The sequence below is a fragment of the Lissotriton vulgaris genome, chromosome 9, assembly GCF_964263255.1.
Source record: "Lissotriton vulgaris chromosome 9, aLisVul1.2, whole genome shotgun sequence".
NCBI classification, from domain to species: Eukaryota; Metazoa; Chordata; class Amphibia; order Caudata; family Salamandridae; genus Lissotriton; species Lissotriton vulgaris.
The window spans coordinates 993,682,154-993,700,264 of NC_141697.1; the positions used below are offsets into that span (position 1 = coordinate 993,682,154).

The following is an 18,111-nucleotide window of genomic DNA, read 5'->3' on the forward strand; positions in this document are numbered from 1 at the left end:
ATTTTAGTTAAGAAAGGTTCTAGTGCTACTACAAACAGTAAGGGACAACCCTGATGTACTCCTCTAGAAAAGTTTGGGACCAGAATATAGTAAAGACATCAAGGAAATTAATTTGGGACGAAACCCTCTCCATTTTAGAGCATGAAACATAAATTCCCATCCAATCCTATGAAATGCTTTTTCCAGCATCTAGAGGTATAGCAGCAAGCGGGTAATCTAGGGAAGAGGCCTTGCTAAGAGCATTGAAAAAGACTCTAGAATTATCAGAGGATAGTCTACCTTTTACAAAGCCAGATTGTTCTGGCCCATTGAGTTCAGGTAAGATGGGATCAATGTGTAGGGCAAGGATTTTTGCAAAAATCTTGTAATCTATATTACCTAAAGAAATGGGACGATCATTTTTACACAAAGAAGGGTCTTTATTGTCTTTGGGGATTAAACAATTCATAGCTTCGTGAAAAGTGCCTTGGGATGATCCGTTCGCAATAAAGGAGTTGACTAAGAGAAGAAGATTTGGGAGAAGAAGTTTCGAGAAGTGTTCATAAAATTCAATGGTGAATCCATCAGGTCAAGGCGTTTTACCTCTTCTTAGTACCGAAACAGCGTGAGAAATTTCTGTCAAGGTAATATCTGTTTCTAGCGAATCAAAATCAATATGTTGAGAAGGGGGGGGAGAGCTAATTGATTAAAAATAAGAGGATATATCAGCTTGAAGTGGTTGGGTCGCAGGAGTATAAAGATTCTTGTTAAAAGGAGACAAATTTGTTTAGTATATCTTCGTCTTTAAAAAGAGCGTCTCCAGTAGAATTTGTCAGGGAGTGTATTCCAGTTCTGTCTCAGCGTTTTTTAAAAATAATTAGCTAATCATTTTCCCATCTTATTTTGACCTCCATAGTAACGGGCACTACTCTTTAGGCGATAAGAAGAAGCTGCTCCTTTGGATAATTTATTAAAAGTAATCTTAGCAGCAGTAAGATTATTTAAAGAGGTTTCAGTGGAAGAATGATAATAAGCATATTCTAGTTTTTTAATTTTAGCAAGTAATTGAGTGAACTGTTTTTCAAAACTTTTTTTCTTCTGAGAGACAAAATTGATTATGAAGCCTCTCGCAGCTGCTTTGAAAGAATCCCATATCATAGTAGGAGAGGACTCGGGAGTTGTATTAATATTGAAAAATTCTGAAGCAAAGGAACTGACTTGGCTAGAGAAATTAGGATCTACAAGTAACGAGTTAATAAATCGCCATCTACCAGCAGATGGGCTAAGAGGTACTTAGTCAAAATCAACAAAAACCGGGGAATGGTCCGAAATTAAAATAGAACCTATCTCAGAGTGGAGGACATGTTGAGTTAGAGATTTACTTAAAAACAGAGGGTCAATACGGGATTGTAATTTATGTGGGGTAGAAAAATAGGTGTATTCCCGAAGGTCTGGGTGACAGTCTCCAGATATCAACTAAGGGTTTTCGACGCATGGTAGAGGTAAATTCTGAGTGCATTTTAGTATTTACAAATTTGACTGGGGAATTTCTGTCCAAAATGGGGTCATTAATTTGAATGCTGTCACCGCCATAAATAATATAATCATCATCAAACGAAAGTAATTTATCAGAGATTTGTAACCAGAAAGTATTGTCAACAGAACCTGGACCATATACATTAAAGAGAACTAAGAGTAGTTTATCTATAAGTAATTTAACAATAACCCAGCGACCATCTGGGTCAAGTTTTTGATGAACAACTGAAGCATGAAACTTTTTATGACAAAGAACTAGAACACCATTTTCTTACCCAAAGCTGGGGAAGAAAATACATTGCCTACCCAGCACTTCTTTAATTTAGAGGCTTCAGTATCAGACAAATGGGTTTCTTGGAGCAGAGCAATGTCAGTTTTTAACCTAGCCAAATGGGACAGTACTCGTTGTCTTTTTTAATAGGGTTACTTAATCCCTTAATATTCCATGTAGTAACTCTGAATTTAACTGGAGGGGAATAAAATCATTAAGCATTGAGCATACAATGTAATAATTAATCTTAGATTCAAGAATGTTCACTAAATGAGTCAATGAATTTAACAACAAAGAGACATTGAAAAATATTTCTAAAATTACTAGCAACGATAAAAGCAATAGGAGAGTAGATAGGTGAAAAAAGAGAAGAGAGTTGCAGATAAACGGATAAAGAGAAGAAACAAGAAAAAGAAGGGAAAAAAAGAGTTTGAGGAAGAAGAAAAGGAGGAGAAGGTAAAAGAGATAAGGTCGGGAAGAACAATGAAAAAAGTCAGCAAAATAAAAACAAGAAGAGGATGTGAACATAGAACATACCTACAAAGAGAAGATTCAGGGATACAAGGGGAGGGATGAAGCCACATGGAACAGACAGTACATCCAGGTTCGACCAAACGGAGGACTAGGGGGTAGCATGCCATAGGGGTGAGACATCTGTGGAAGTGAAAAATAATAAAAACGTTGAAATGTTTAATGTGACATGCAGTGAACACAACAACAATGAAATGAAACCGGGCAACTTAACATACTGAGAATTTAGTTCAAAACCATAAGCTTATCTACGTCTAAAAAATAGCACTTATTATATGAACAATGCTAGAAAGGAGAATAGAATATGAAAAACCTGTGAGAAAATACATCGAGTTAAACAGTATTTGAAGATGAAGGTCCTGAAGAATCCATAGCATCTGTTTTGTTCGAGTTTATGAAACTTTGTAATCACAGCAGATCTTCATATGTTGTTCTGTTATTGTACTTGATTTTAAAGAGACAAGGATGAAAAAGGCCATAACTGGAACCTCTCGCCCGAAGATCAGGTCTCATGTTAAGAAAAGCCTTAGGTCTGTTGGCAGTAGTCTTGGTGTAATCTTGTACGAAAAATTAGGTTGAGCCTGACCAAGGGATTCGTTGAGAAGATTTATCCGCTGACAAAACTTTTAACAAATCTGTGTACTCTAGGAAGTATAAAATAACACCTCTTGGTCGTTTTGAAGGTGAGGCAGTTGAGGAAGGGCGACCTAATCTATGTGCTCTTTGAATGTTAAGTATGGTGCTCTCTGGCATATGGAGTAATTTGGGGAGGAAAGATTTAAAGAAGGTAAGAGGATCGATCCTTCCACTCCCTCCGCCAATCCATAAATATGTAGAATATTCCGTCTATTGCGTTTTTCAAGGTCTTCAACTTGCTGCTGGAGTACCAAGACTTGAGATGGAAGTTGAGAGACACTGGTACTGATATCTTTAAAGAGGACACACTGTGTTCTACTGCAGTAATACTTGTGTCTAGTTGAGACCAATTATCAGTGAGGATTTGTAGTTTGGTGTTGGTTTTTTCCATAAAGGGTCGAAGGGCCCTAATTTCTTCCAGGAGCATTTCCATGGAAACAGGTGAGATTGATTTAGGTGGAGGAGGATTTTGTTTTAGGTGTTTAGTAATGGATTTCCCTGAGGGTGCTGGTGAGGGATCCATGTTTGTCGTAGAGTCTTGAGGTGGAGATAACAAAGAATCCTCTAACTTGGAAAACGCACTAAAAATTTACGAATTTTTGACAAAAACATGCTTTGGTTGCGTAGAAAGAGTGCCTTTTGATCTGCCCATAAATCTCAAAACAAGCGCAACTTTCAGACAGAATATGCGTAAGATTGATCAAAATAAGATGAAAGTCACTGAGCAGGAAGAAAGCAAGCACTTAAAAAAAATTATGCATAATACAGAATTGTGTCAGTTAAGGCCATTAACCTAGCATCATCCTTATATCAAGCATAGGTGCCAATTCCGCAAAAGTTAGAAATAATGAAACAAATGATGAGCGGATGAATATATCTGCGAATGGTTACCTTCTTTCAATGAACAAGAAATCACGTCAGCCTGGTATGTGCATCAGTATAAGACATAAAGATGAGGAGGAATCTTCAAAATGGCTGCCATAATTGCTTTCTCTCAGGCGATTTAACCAAATGCTGGGAAATTAAGTATTACAGCATTGTGAGGAATTTCTGAGGAGATGCAGTGTAAAAACACTGGTCTGAATAGGCTTAGGAAGATTCTCGGCATCAGTGTGACAGTGCCATCACAGGTTAGAAGAGCTCCGTAGCGCGAACGAAAAAACAATATGGCGGCCGCGTCTCCACTAAGAAGAACTCACTGCTCTGAAGAATCCATTATTCCGCTGTGAAACAGGAACAGGGAGGGTCATGTGGCAGTCAGCAGACCTTTAGACGTCCTCAGCCGGTATTCACTTCCCGGGAAACATCAGAGTAGCCAAAACCACCAGGTCGCACCGGAGAGCCTCACCCGGGCGCCGTGATGCTCCTCGGGCGCCAAGCCACGCCGGCACTTTTTACTACAGCAGGTGGGCCAGAGTTGTTGTCCACTTTACCACCACAATCACTTCGACAAACGGAGAAACTCTCTCCGTTCATGAGAGCAACAGGAGACCTTCCAGCCTTGGCCACAACTGATCTCCACTTCTGCAGAGCATGGCAGAGATAAGGGAGTGTATGGGAAGACACTGGGTTACGCTCGGTGCCAAAAGACTGCAGTGTTGGTAGCTGGTTGGAACACTCCTTTTGGCCTTCTAAATGTGTACCTGTCCTGACTTATCTCGCATTGACTGAAGTCTGGAAATCAAACTTTACACTAACTTTAAAATTAATGCCACAAGGCATATCCTCTCTAACCACATTTCCAGCCGGGCTTCTCCTCTTAAGCATCTGTTTTGGCTCCAATTTAAACAATGATCTCTTTTAACATCTAGTGTCTAGATCTTCACTTGCTCTGGGGTCCGCCTCTCCAGTTGTGTTCTATTATTTCCATGCGTTTGTAAGTTCCTTGCTTTCTCAAAACCAGGACCGGGGTCACTCTTTTAGTGTCCTTGCCCCTCCGCTTTAGAATTCCTCACCCATGGATATTATTTTGCTTCTCAATAAAAACATGTAAAACCTCACTATATGTGTAGTTCAGCTGTTTTCTTCGGTCCTCCTTCCCAGTGCTAAGGGCTCCCATTGCTGACCTTTGTGTGACTCATTTCTAACCTCTCCTCATGTTTGTTGTTGGTGACGTTGATGCTCAAGAAAGATGGGCCCAGAACTCAAATTCTCCAAGTGTTCTTTCAGATCCTCATAATTGTGGTCTTCAATAAGTGTAAATAACAATTCAATTTCCTAGCTAAGGAAATTGCATCACACGGAGAGCTCCTATTGACCAGACATACAACGTAGTTGAGATTAAGGAATACTGATCTACGATATTGAGTGGTTTATGTTTCTTCTCTTAGATTGTGTAAGCACATGGAGAAACACTTTTTTGGTCACACCCAGGAACCTATCAGGATCATCTTACAAGACCTATTATACTAAGAAGCACAAAGCTGCACCCCTTCATAAAGATGTTACAACACGTAACCGATCACACCTTTATGACCTGAAAACCTTGGCTCCCTAATGCCACTTAAGCCTTTGCAGTTAGCAGCTGGGTATGACATTGCAGAACACAAAGATGTTTCCTTCTTCTTTGCAAAACTAGAACAGCTTGTCAATTCTGAATTACACATACCAATTCTTGACAAGTTAAAGCATCCTGAACATGGGTTTACTATTTATTTTATTGCAAAATACATGAGTTAGTTCGTGGCGAGTCATAACAACACAGTACATATATAATAGAACACAATCATTGGAGAAATACACCAGGAGCAAATAAATACAGCACTACAAAAAGGATCAATTATCAAAGAAAGCTTAAACATACCCGAATTAATAAGTCGACCGGGTAATTACATAGACCGGACTATGATGGGTACAGTACAATCACAAAGAGAGGAAAACATAACATGAAACCAACAGTCAGGTTACAGACTCTAAATAGTTAGTAACACTACCCTAAATTTGTTGACCGAGCTTCTTTTTTTTTTTATGCCCCTTAAGGGCATATAAACTAAACTCCATGTTATATACTGCAAAAAAGCGTGCCCTCCATAATTCAAAGGAAGGCGGTTCTTGCTGTAGCCAACAAGAGGCTATTACTAATCGGTAAACAGCTGTTACTAAAAATATCAACTTTTCATGTTGTTGTACTAGGCCTGGACCTATTGGCCCCATTTCTACTCCTAACAATACCTGGGTTGCACTTAATTGTAATGGATTACCCACAATGACCGATAAGCATTTCTCGACCTGTGTTAATAAAGATATCAGCCGTAGGCAGCCAAAAAAGATATGAAGGTCATCCGCTGATAGATAACCACATCGAAAACATTTCCCCACAGATTCCCCCTTCCATTTCGAAATCTTATCGGGTGTGTAATATAAATTAAAAATTGACTTGTAATGCTGTGCAGATAGCTTTGCGGACATGAATAAATGTATGGCCATCTCCAGCGAGGTTTCTATTCGTATATCCTGCCTCCCTAATTTGTTCCCCCATTTAGAATTTTGTTGCTCTAAATCATGCCTCTTGGAACCTAACATATGGCCATATAACACTCCTATCTTTACTACTTTTGTATTATCTTCTATCAGTAAGTTAGGTTGGAAAATTATTCCTTTTTGAGACAAAAAATTCCTTATTTGCAAGTACTTCACAAAGTTTTCCCTGGGAAGCTGATACTGCTCCTGAAGCTGCTGAAACGATTTCAAACAGCCATCCCTGTATAGATCTCCAACCAGCCTTAAACCTTTCTGCTGCCATTGATACACCACCTGATCCCTTAAGTCAATTGGCAAGAATATAGGAGATGCCAATGGAGTGTACCAGGAAATTTTCTCAATACCGAACATTTTCCTCAATATTCTCCAAGTCTTAAATGCCGCCATTAAGACCTTAAAACGTGTACGTTTGTAATAACTCCATTCTTGGTGTAAAAACAAACAATTTTTAGCCTTCACCCCCAATAACATCTGGTATATTGATGGACTTTCCGCCATATTCGATGGGTCCAACCCGGTTAACAAAACATTCATACCTTTGACCATGCATGCATAATAATAAAATGTGAAATCTGGTACCGACCAACCTCCTAAAATTCTTGGCAGAATCATATACCTCCCAGCCCTACGGGCCTTGCCCCCAGACCACATAAAACGCATACATAGAGCCTGAAGTTGTCCCAAGCAAGCTTTAGGAATTTCAAGGGGGACACACCTAAAAAAATACAGAATTTGCGGGAGTATCATCATTTTTAATAAACTACACCACCCCACTAAGGAAAGGCGTAGACATTCTGCCTGGCCCAGTTGTTTCCTGACCCCTACTGTTAAATCCTCCCAGTTAGACTTGACCAAGGCCGTTGTAGAGGCCCTTAACTTAATCCCCAGATAAGTAACCTCCTCACAAACCCGAGGATCCGAATACTTTGCCAAATTGGCACATAATAGCTGGGTTTTAGCTGCCTTCAGCTTGTAACCAGCGACTGCACCAAAGTTCATAGCTAACTGTTCAATCTCTTCCAACGCTACTGTAGGGTTCGGCGTGACGATCGTCCGCATAAGCGAGGACCTTAAACTGGTAGTTTTGTATAGCCACAGGGAGTATCCTAGCACTAGCTTCAAGCATTCTTAGGTATGGCTCGATATATAATGAGAATAAAAGAGGAGAGCAAGGGCACCCTTGCCTAGTGCCCCTTTGTATTTCAACTACCTAAGACACAAGACCCTTGGTACTAATACGAGCGATAGGTTGGCAATAGAGTGTTTGGAGTGCTGTTATAAACTCTGGACCAAACCCCCTACGCCTCATTACATCCCACAGAAAACACCACGAGACCCGGTCAAAGGCCTTTTCGGCGTCTAATAAAATTAAACATAATGGTTCTGGAGTAACCTTAACATAATCAAATAAAGTAATCACCCGCCGGACATGGTCCGCCGTTCCCCGCTGTGGAATGAATCCATGTTGTATAGTGGAAACTAATGTAGTAATAACACCAGACAACCTATTCGCCAGAATCTTCGAATAGATTTTCCCATCCGCATTTAACAGCGAAATGGGACGATAGGACCCCGGAAGATTCGCAGGTTTCCCTTGTTTATGAAATACAACAATGCATGCCTCATTCCAGCTCCTTGAAGGGGCACCTTGCTGAGCAGTTCTCATCGTCGCAAGGAGGTCCGTTTTTAAAACTGAAAAAAAAGTCTTGTAAATTCCAAAGGTAGTTTATCTGGGCCTGCGGCCTTGCCCCTGGCCAACCCATTTACTGCCAGTTCTAATTTTTCAAGTGAGATTGCTGCTTCTAGGATTTCTCTTTCTTCATCAGGGAGATCTATTGAGCAATATTGTTCAATAAGACTAACCGCCCTATCCGCGTCATACTCATCTCGCTGATACAATAATTAATAAAATTGCCTAAGCACCTCCAATATACCAGTTTCATCGTCTACCGACTTCCCCCTTGAATCTAGTATATTGTCAATCCGCTGTGCAGCTTCCCTCAACAGTAATTTCTGGGCAAGGCATCTACCACTTGCCTCCCCGTACTCATATTGAATGTGTTGTTTAACAAAAAATGTCTTTGCGTTTTCCTCCAACCATCTAAGATTTAACCTTGCTTTAATTCCTGCCACTGCTGTCATCCGATCAGATATATCCACCCCAGACCACCGTATATCCTGCGCCAGTAACTCCTCAGCTTTTGCAAGCTCTCGATAAAGCTCCTGAAGTTTTGCCGCCTGTTGTTTTTGATTATATAAACCAAAACTCAGGGCCTCTCCTCTGAATGCAGCTTTAAAACTATCCCAAACATTACCAACACTACTAGTGCCAACATGGGTTTACTATAATGATCTAAATTTCATGTGCACATAGTGTTCTGTGCTAGCAAGTCTCAAATTAGTTTTCTATAAAATAGAGCCAACTATGCAGTGCAAGGCCCGTGCACACCCTTTCGCCACTGATGTGTGATTCAAAACTCGGGTAACCCTTTGTTATACGTCAAATTAAACCAATGCACCCACTGTGCAGTTAATGATTCAAAAATAGAGTGGTACAATTCTGTCTTGGAAGCATTTTTAGCTACTTAAGACTGAACTTTTGCCAATACCTGTAGTCCAACTTGATAAAGTTAATCTGAGACTAGATCATATCTAGTTCAACCATGAGCATTTAAATAGTGCTAAGTACCCGACTACATCAAAGTGGCAAACAAAAGGTTAGAAAAGGACTATATGTACATCCGTAGAAAGGAATACTTTTTTTTATATCAGAGTTACGTTCATATATTGGTCATATTTCATAAACTTGATTTTTCAATTATCTTGTTCCATGTACAGGGGTTAAACATTGAATCTGCAACCCCCTATCCTTTGTCATATTTAGTAAAGCGTTATCAAGTGAACAGTGGGTTCTTGATTGAACACAACTTTTATATTCAACTTTTAGGAAGGCAAGCTCTGGTCCATGCTTCGCACAATATAGAATACACAGTACTTTTAAATGTTTCGTGCATGCGGAGGCCAACAGGTTAGTTGGGATCCAACTTTAATTTGAGTGACAATGCAAGCTGTTTGTTTTTTTAACTATTTGGAGTCACTACAGCATGCCTTTAGAAAGTTAGCCAAAAAGGCACTGTCCTAGGCCACCTTGCACTTTCGATTGCCTGCATGAATGTAGCCAAGTGGTGCTGGCATATAATTGGACTAATGTGCTGGAAAAGCCCGGGTAATATCAACTAGAGTTTACCGTGAAGCTGATTTAATCTTTCTTGGACAATGAGGAGTTAAAATAGAATATAATAGTTTAACTTTGTAAACATTTTAGCTGTCAAAACTGAAACAATGGGACGTATACTCCGATGCACACAAAAAATCGTCAGTCTCTTGCAATTTAAGTTTAGCCGGTTTATCTTCATCCTGATCCGAATTATCTTCCTAATAAACTGCAGCTTCTCCATCTACTTGAGCAGGTGTGTAGGGTCTGCATATTTTAGACACCACAGCCCTAGACCCTAAATAAATCCTCTTGTGTAGTGGCATTGCATATGCCTTAATGGATGCCGCTGACAAATTTGGATCCCTGGGCACCCCGCACTTCACTTTCAATCAGCCTGATTGAAGTCCTTCAGCGTACCCTGCAATAGATCATATATTTCAAGGAAGGAAAGTGGAGAAGTGCTTTACACCATGAAAATGAAAACTAACATAACCAGGCACATATGCACTCTGGGTCTTAGTCCTGTTTAATCGTCCTTTCAATAGGCCCCAACATTGAGGCACCTTCAGTGTCGCAATGACCAATGGATCACAGGAGAGAAATGCCTCTCTGATGCGAAGCAATCATAGTCCTCAAGGGCTCGCTCTCGACTTAGAAAGTATGAAGTCCTAGCCAAGGATGAATACAGCTAGCAAGAGCATGTGCCCCCGCCTATTGCCAGGGAAGGATTACTGTACAGATTGAATATGACACTTTACAACGCACGCATTACAAGGCGTGTCATTACAATGCATTTTTTACATCACAAAATCCATTACAACGCATGTTGTTACAACATGTTACAGCGCATAATCCATAAAAACTCAATTACTATTCCAATTTTGCTGGGGCGTTACTTTGGGGAATGTGCTGTAATGGATTATGCGATGTAATGACATGCATTGTAATGGATTTTGCGATTTAAAACATTTGTTGCAATCACTCACGTTGTAACACGTGTGTTGTAAATTATGTGTCCCGTTCAGGTTATATGGCCATAGGAATGAATACGGATTTAGTGTGCATTGTGGAAAGGAAGAAGTTCTTAGGTCATAGTCCTGTTTTGGACCTGAGAGTTAATATATTTTTTTAAATGAGAATTTGAATTAGGCAATGCCACAAACCAATATGATTGTACTTAGAGCTTCAGTGCATTCTAGTAAGCATCTGTAGCACCTAGAGCCAGAGATAGCGTATTTGTACTTTCCCATCTGTGTAAAACCATAAACTATTTTGTTTGTGTCAAAGATAAACCCTGTCACTCAAAGGTGTTTTTGGCTGACTCCATTTAGTGCTGCGTCGTGTCCATGATCATGAAATGCTTGGACTCTGTTGTGGTTCATTATGGAAACCAAAGAAAGTCAGGCGTTTTGACGGAGACAACACAGGGGCACACTACTGGCATGTTGGCCCCATCATGAGTTTGAACGTTGAAGAACTGTGGTGATGAATGCGCCCCAACACGATCTGGGAGTTCCCTCAGGAGAACTGTCCATTAAGGGGCAAAATTACCACTCATCGAATGCATTATAGAGGAAAGCTGTAAAACTTAACTTTTTGACAGTTCCCTGCACTTCCTGATCTAGGAAAAATTGAATAATGAAACTGTCCAACAAAAGAGAGAAACGGCCACAGACTCTCTTGCTCGATGTACAACATCTGTGGGTGTGGCACACAAAAATCAAGCGACCCTTAAAGTACAATATATTCCTGAGGTAAGGAGTACAAGGGCAATATATTAGCAAATCTCTAATCTGAGTTGGTGCAACATCAGCGGAAGCAGACTTTTTTTGCAAATTGGGGTTGCTCCTTTTTGCACTTGTAGACCTGTAGGCACAGCTTAACACAAATTGTTAGCATTTCACATTCATTAAATTGGATGTGAATTAGTTTAATTCTTTCCTACCTTTAAGATTGAGCATTTAGTGCTAGAGAGATTGAGTAAAATCAGCTGCAAAATGTGTGATTGCGCCAACCTATGTAAATCACATGTTTTACAGATATGCGTAATGTGTTTGTGGCACTGCACTGGACGCCTTCATTCTCCTTTAAAGATTTATGAGTGAAAATCTAGCCTTATCCATCAGCGACTGCTTTAAGTTTTACTTTATTAAACTGGGCTTAAAATCCACCCTAGACTTGTACCCAAAGTTGATACTGGATTTAGATGTAAATACACTTACAATGTTCTCCGTAATCCTCTTGGATTACAGGTTGCATGCTTACAGCAGTACGCCCTGTTGTGTAGAACTCGCCTATGCAGGGACTTGTTTGAAGTCTTTGGAATTGTGGCAAAGCAACTTTGTCGAAAGCACATCACCAGATAGATTGTTTTCTGCAGCCAGGACCTCCTAGGAAATCCATAAGGCAGAGACTTGGTGGTCTTTCCATATGTTCTACTAGCACTACTCTCTGGAAGTTTACACAGGGAAATACACCCCGAGTTGGCCAGGCTGTGTTGAAGGATGATAGCAGAGCTTTACCTCTTACCTTTTGAGAAGGGACTGCTTGGTAATCCTGTGGATCCATGCGAGACTCCTTACCTTCAACCCTGATCCTGCTACTGTCTGTTACAGGCTCGGACGCACTTCTCCTGATTCCCCCTGCAAGGCGTAAGAGGTTACGTCTGTGCATGTATGTTTCTGTGGATCCTGAAAACTGCCAAATATGGGCTTCCTTACAGCTTTTATGCCGGTTTTCAACATTTTAACTTTCTCTGTTTGAGTGATACATGAGAACCTGCAACATTTAAAAAATTGTGTGGTATTCTACAAACTCACTTCAAGATGTGCTAAAAAAGCTAAGAACATCTATGAAAGGACCAAAGCTGGAGACCAGCGGCTAAATCCTGGCGCGCTGAATAAATAGAGGACAAAGGCAGACTGGAAGGCTCCTTTATTGTGGTATCATTGAGACACCTGGAGGCCACGGCGTTTGAGACTTATAATGTTTAAGTGCTAGTCTCATTGGCACACTCCATCTTTCTCAACCCATACCTCCAGCATGACTATTCCCTGCGCTTGGTAATTGTTTTTTTGTTTCATTACTCATTTCCCTGTAGTTTCCTGCCCTGTTCTAGCCCAACGACCTGCGCTTTCTGCTGATGCACCTCAATCTTGTCCTAATGGCATCCACTTACAGATGCAATTGCATGTGCCTCTTGGATTCTAGCTACCATCAAACTTTGCCATGACTGTGTTATGACCATCACAAGCACTGCCTTCAAGCCTTTACCCAGCCCTGCCACACCTGTTGCACACAAACCTACATGTACAGATTTCCACACAACCTTTTCATGCTGCCCCATTCACGGTGTGCAAGTCAGTACACTCTCTGAGACATCGCCCCCCCCCCCCTCGTGTAGTACTGGGGCCCCAGTAGGTGCCCTTCTATCCGATAGTAGACTCCACTCCACTGGGCTGTATTTGGAATAGTAGTGCATAGGAAATCAAAGGGTTCACTTTCTGTGTGTTTGCATGTATATATTATGTTTGTTCTTTTGACTGTAAGCAATCAAATTAGCAAAACCTATTGAAAATAATCCATAACCTCAACAGTGCTCTAGCTCGTCGGCCCTATCGTTTCCCTAGTGACCTCTTTTAACTCCCTTTGTATTCTTTTTTCCTTTTAGATCTACCCTTTCTTCTCTGCTTCTATTTACATCCTTCTCACAGGCTTTCCTTTAATTCTCCTATCTTTTACTTGCGACTCACCTGTAGTAGCTTCCTGCCTTTTTTTTTATTCCATCTTTCCTTTCAGGCCTCCCTAACCCTCAGTCTTCCACTTGTCGGTATAGTGGGCCTTTTGACCAATGTATAAGTTGGCCTCCAGAGGAGGACAATAGTCATTAGAAGCCAATCTCTGGAACTGCGTCCCCCTCCAACTCTGGTTGCAAGTGTTCATGACTCTTTACGGTGCTGCACTCTCTCCTTCCAACCATTGCCTGTGGCCCATGTGCGCTATAATGCTCTCACGATCTCTGACCCATTGATTATCACTTGAATGATAAGCTAGCCTTACCTGGGAATGCTTTAAAACCTCTGTGAAGTGCTGTGGGCACTATACAAAACTCTGTGTAAAATAAGTGAAACAAATATAATTGTACAGGAGTAAATATGGAAAGGTAAAACTAATGACCACATTAATCATTAGAGAGGGGAAATGTTGAGGTGTTTGATATTGGCAGGAAGAATGGAGAAATGGAAAGAAGGATAGCTGAAGTCCTAGTCTGGAAAACACATGCAGAGAAGGGCATAAAGAAGAGTTGGTGCTTTGCTATTCATTACATACAGAGATGGCAGTGGGCAGGAGGGAGGTAGGTTCAAGAACAAGTGTGAAGTGGGGCGCTGTTAAGCTAGAGAATGATGAGTTTTATTTGGCAAGTTTATTGGCAAGCAAGATTGTGTTTCGTTATGCATGAAGTGTTGCATAGTTTTGCGAGTACCAAACAAAACCCATTTCTGCCACGTCAATTGGCTTTCTGACCATATGAATCTGAAAGGTTCATTATACATGTTGGAACAGGTATCATAGTCGTAGACGGGTCGTTGGACTGTTGTTCGGTTTTTGTTGGTCAAGGTTCTGTTACAGTGGGTATTAGGCAGTGGTTGGTGTGGAGAATACTAAGTAGTCTTAGTCCTTCTTCCTTCTTACTGTGTCCCTGGTCAGCAGTTGTCTGGGGAATAGTTGTGGTGATTGGTTCATATGGCTGCAGATTCTGGTAGCTGCTGGACTCGAGCTAATGCACGCGAATAACATTAAGCATTCAGAAGTTTCCTGAGATGTTGGTGGTCTTGTTATGTTTCCTTGTCTGACTGGGTTAGCTCCAATTTCTGGGATGATGGGCTCCAATGGATCTGCCCTCATGCTTCTTGACTATTGATTGGCTGATTGTACATTAGTTGACTATCCCTATGACTCTGGGTTGTTTGTAAAGGGGAGTTCGTTTTTATAGAGTGCCTGGTCCTTTTAACTGATGTTTTGTGTAGTAATGCCTTATTACGTTTAGATTCAATGTAAATGTCTGATTTTTAACCCATTGAACTCTGTATTTTTGGGGAGGAGGTGGGATGGGCAGTCATCAAGCTGTCCTAGCAACAAAGCTCTTGTTTGTTACATTGGATGGCTTGTTTGAAGATGCAGCAGAATGTTTCTGAGCAAGAGAGCTGAAAATATGCGTTCTTGACTACTTGAGGTGTGGGTGAAGGCTGACACCTGTATTTTTAACCTTCTGGTTTGTGGTTTGTGGTTGAGGTAGTCTCACGTGAGGAGTTCTAATTGAAAGAGATGGATCTGCCCTCGTTTCACCCACTACAGCAGTCTTTGATGTAGTACCAAATGGGTATTTTGTTTTCATCGATAACTATATATGGTTTAGGCACTTCCTCTCTTGACACATTAACATATTTTTCTTACTTTCTACCTTTTCTTCCTCCGCTCAAATTTCATCCTTCTCTTCCTTTCTTGTTTTCTTCTCTCATAAGGTACATCGTTTTTTCTCTTTTTCTCTTTTAATGTTATTTCATTCTTCATTTCATCCGCTCTGTTCAGTCTTCAGTGTTATAAATACTGCTGTTTTTCTTCTGAAAAAGCCTCTACATCCTACATGTACCATCATTATTACCCTACTGCTTTCTTCTGCCTTAGCTGCCACCTTCCTCCGAGCCGCTGCCACCTTCCTCTCTAAATTCACCTTTCTTCTCCTTTTGTTGTGCTGTTCTCAACCCCGCTACCGCCACCCTACCTGATCGCCTATGTTCTCGGCCTAGTTACTCCCACTTTCTCCCTTTCACTACCTTCCCGCAGGGATCATCCTATGGCCATGGCCACTACCCTTACTTTTTCCTTCCTATCTCACCTCATTCACAGCCACCGTAGCTGCTTTGACTTCCTCCGGAAGTGCCATTTTCCTCAGCCATTGTCCTGTCCTTTCGCTGCATCCTCCAGCTTGGCCACCTCTGCCCTTTTCCTTGAGGAGCTCCACGTCACAGCCCCGCACTGCTGGACAGGATACCTTTCTTTAAAATTCACAGAGGTGCGCCAGAAAGGGAATTTAATCATTTTGTTTTCAAGCCTGTTTTCTTTTCCTTTCCTGAAACAAATATGTGTCTCACCTGCCATTGTTTATATCTTGGAGGAGTCCTGTTGAATGATTCCTGTCTGGGTGAACGTTGTATCTTTTAGCAAAAATAAATCACTGCACCTCTATAGCTCACTCATTTTATCCTACTAGTGCACTCCTTTTATCCCTCCCTCCTCATCTTTGTGCATTTCCTTAACATTCTTTTACTCGTGTGTATTTTTCTACCCTTTTGTCTAGATTTTCCATTTTGTGTCTGGCATTCATCACTCGGTTTCATTTTTTCACAATACCTTAATATTTTTCCACTCTTTTAATTTTTTTTTAGGATATCTCCCCCGAGGACCTGAAAAATGAACTGCCAGAAAGACAGCCCAGATATCCTTAAATTGTGTATGCTAATATGTGTATACAGTGCAGTCGCTTTATTTGCAGCCCAATTCTAGGGAATAGGGGATGCATTACCCTGGAACGCCAGGGAGCAAAAGTTGTGATAGCCTAGCACTACTGGTACCACGAGGTGCAGTAGGTGATACTTTTGAACACCAAGGGCACAATATACACTTGGATAGCAGAGCACAGAGTTATAGAAAACACCTGCTTTTGGGACAGCAAGGCATGATCCTATGGAGTAACTGGGAAATCGAGTGCATGGCGCCCAGGGCATTCGGCTATGGAATCTTGAGCTGCCTGAGGTGTATGGTTTCCAGAGGCTGTGGTTCATAAAGCAGGTAATGATACTTCTGACAGGGGCGGCCTTAGGCATGTGCAAGCTGTGCACCTGCACAGGGCCACCAAACCCCAGGGGCCACCACGCCAATATATATCCTTAATATAATAATCCTCTGAGGATGGATACATATTTGTGTGGCGGCCCCTGGCAGGGATTTGGCGGCCTCTGTTCCACTTCCAAACACCCTGACCCCCCCCCCTCTTCACTGGCCTCCGTGCTCCGCCTGGACCCCCTCTCCCAGGGCCCCCTCCCTACCTACGCTCCCTGCCCAGCGCCGCCATAAGCCTAGAGCCGCCCCTGCTTCTGACAAGGCAGTGCTGATGAGTGCTGTACCATGACCGTGCCAAGGGCTTTACTAACAATTCCTAAGAACTTTCACAAACCTAAAAATTCCACATTCTTAAGTCTTCCAAGCACATACATGTGATTGTGTTCTAAGCATGCTCTAGGTCAAACATCTGGACACCATTGGACCTTCAGATGCTTGGAGGAGGAACACTGATTTGGAAATATAAGCTATTCGGTGACTGTATTGTGCATTATGTAGGATGTATAAAATAAAGTGTAATGGCAGGCCAAAGGCGAATACTATAGTCTGGGAGGGATATTCTTAGGCGATACTGTAAGGAGGAATACAAAATATGCAAGGTTACCATGGGACAACTTGAGTTCCATACCTTGCAGGTGACATCGCGTTTCTGGAATAGTACAGTGCAGCAGGTGTGCTACCACTCAAGGAGTGTGTATCCGGGTACTGCTGCAGGCTTCTTGGAAAAGTTGATGAAGGATCTGGTGTAGCTTCCTTGACTGCGCTGTTTTACATTTCTGGTTTACAGTTATAAATATGACCACAGCGATGGCCGTGTGTCTTACCCTCTCTGCTTCATCTTCTCCAGCCCCGTGGGTAAGTGACCGTCTTGTTTTGCTTCACTCTTGCACTGTATTTCTGTGGCTGTGTTACTGAGAGATATATGGGTGTTTATGATGCTTCAGCCTGGATAAAAAAAGACAGCAGTTGAACAAAAAAAATCTGATTATTAGTGTTGATAAACGTACTAGCTCCGGTATCATTGACGGTCACATGTCATGAGACATTTTCAGAACGTCATGTGACTTTATTCAAGATGGCATTGAATTTGAAAACAGTCCTGATTACTTGGGCCCTTTTCAAGTATTTCTTGGCCTTACCAGGTATTCAAAACCAGAAGCCATGTGTTGAATCTCAAAGCTCAGTGATGGCACAGGAGATTTTCTTTACAGGGCCTGGGGTAGCCCAGCCTCTTGGTTCTCTGATGTTCAGTGTTCTGCTGAATTTTGTATTGCTCTGGAGTCCTCTGGGTATTTTCAGAGTTCTACAAGTCTCCGAGGCCTATAGTAATTCGAAGGGTAGCAAATCAATGATTTTTTTGAATTGCCTATTAGAATCTTGTTCACACCTGTCCTCGCTGTAGAGATGTAATAATTCTTTTAATCTACAAAATGTTTTCACACACTTATATCACAGTTTCTAGTGTTATCAAGATGTGTCTGCTTATTTCACTATTGTAGTCCTGTTTACCTCGTTGTCCCTACCACTTCATATACCATTGCCTTCATAAACTCTGAGCAAA

General features: G+C 41.4%; 1 protein-coding gene across 2 annotated transcripts in view; it reads left to right on the forward strand.

The window, feature by feature from the left end:
• The window catches only part of GMFG (glia maturation factor gamma), a 60,051-nt gene that overhangs the window by 24,883 nt on the left and 17,057 nt on the right, over window positions 1-18,111 (forward strand). For both annotated transcript variants that reach the window (XM_086938874.1, XM_086938875.1), the window contains exons 5-6: window positions 16,097-16,146; window positions 17,323-17,405. In XM_086938874.1, coding sequence (XP_086795000.1) covers window positions 16,097-16,146; window positions 17,323-17,405 — 133 coding nt within the window. The remainder of the gene's footprint in view (window positions 1-16,096; window positions 16,147-17,322; window positions 17,406-18,111) is intronic.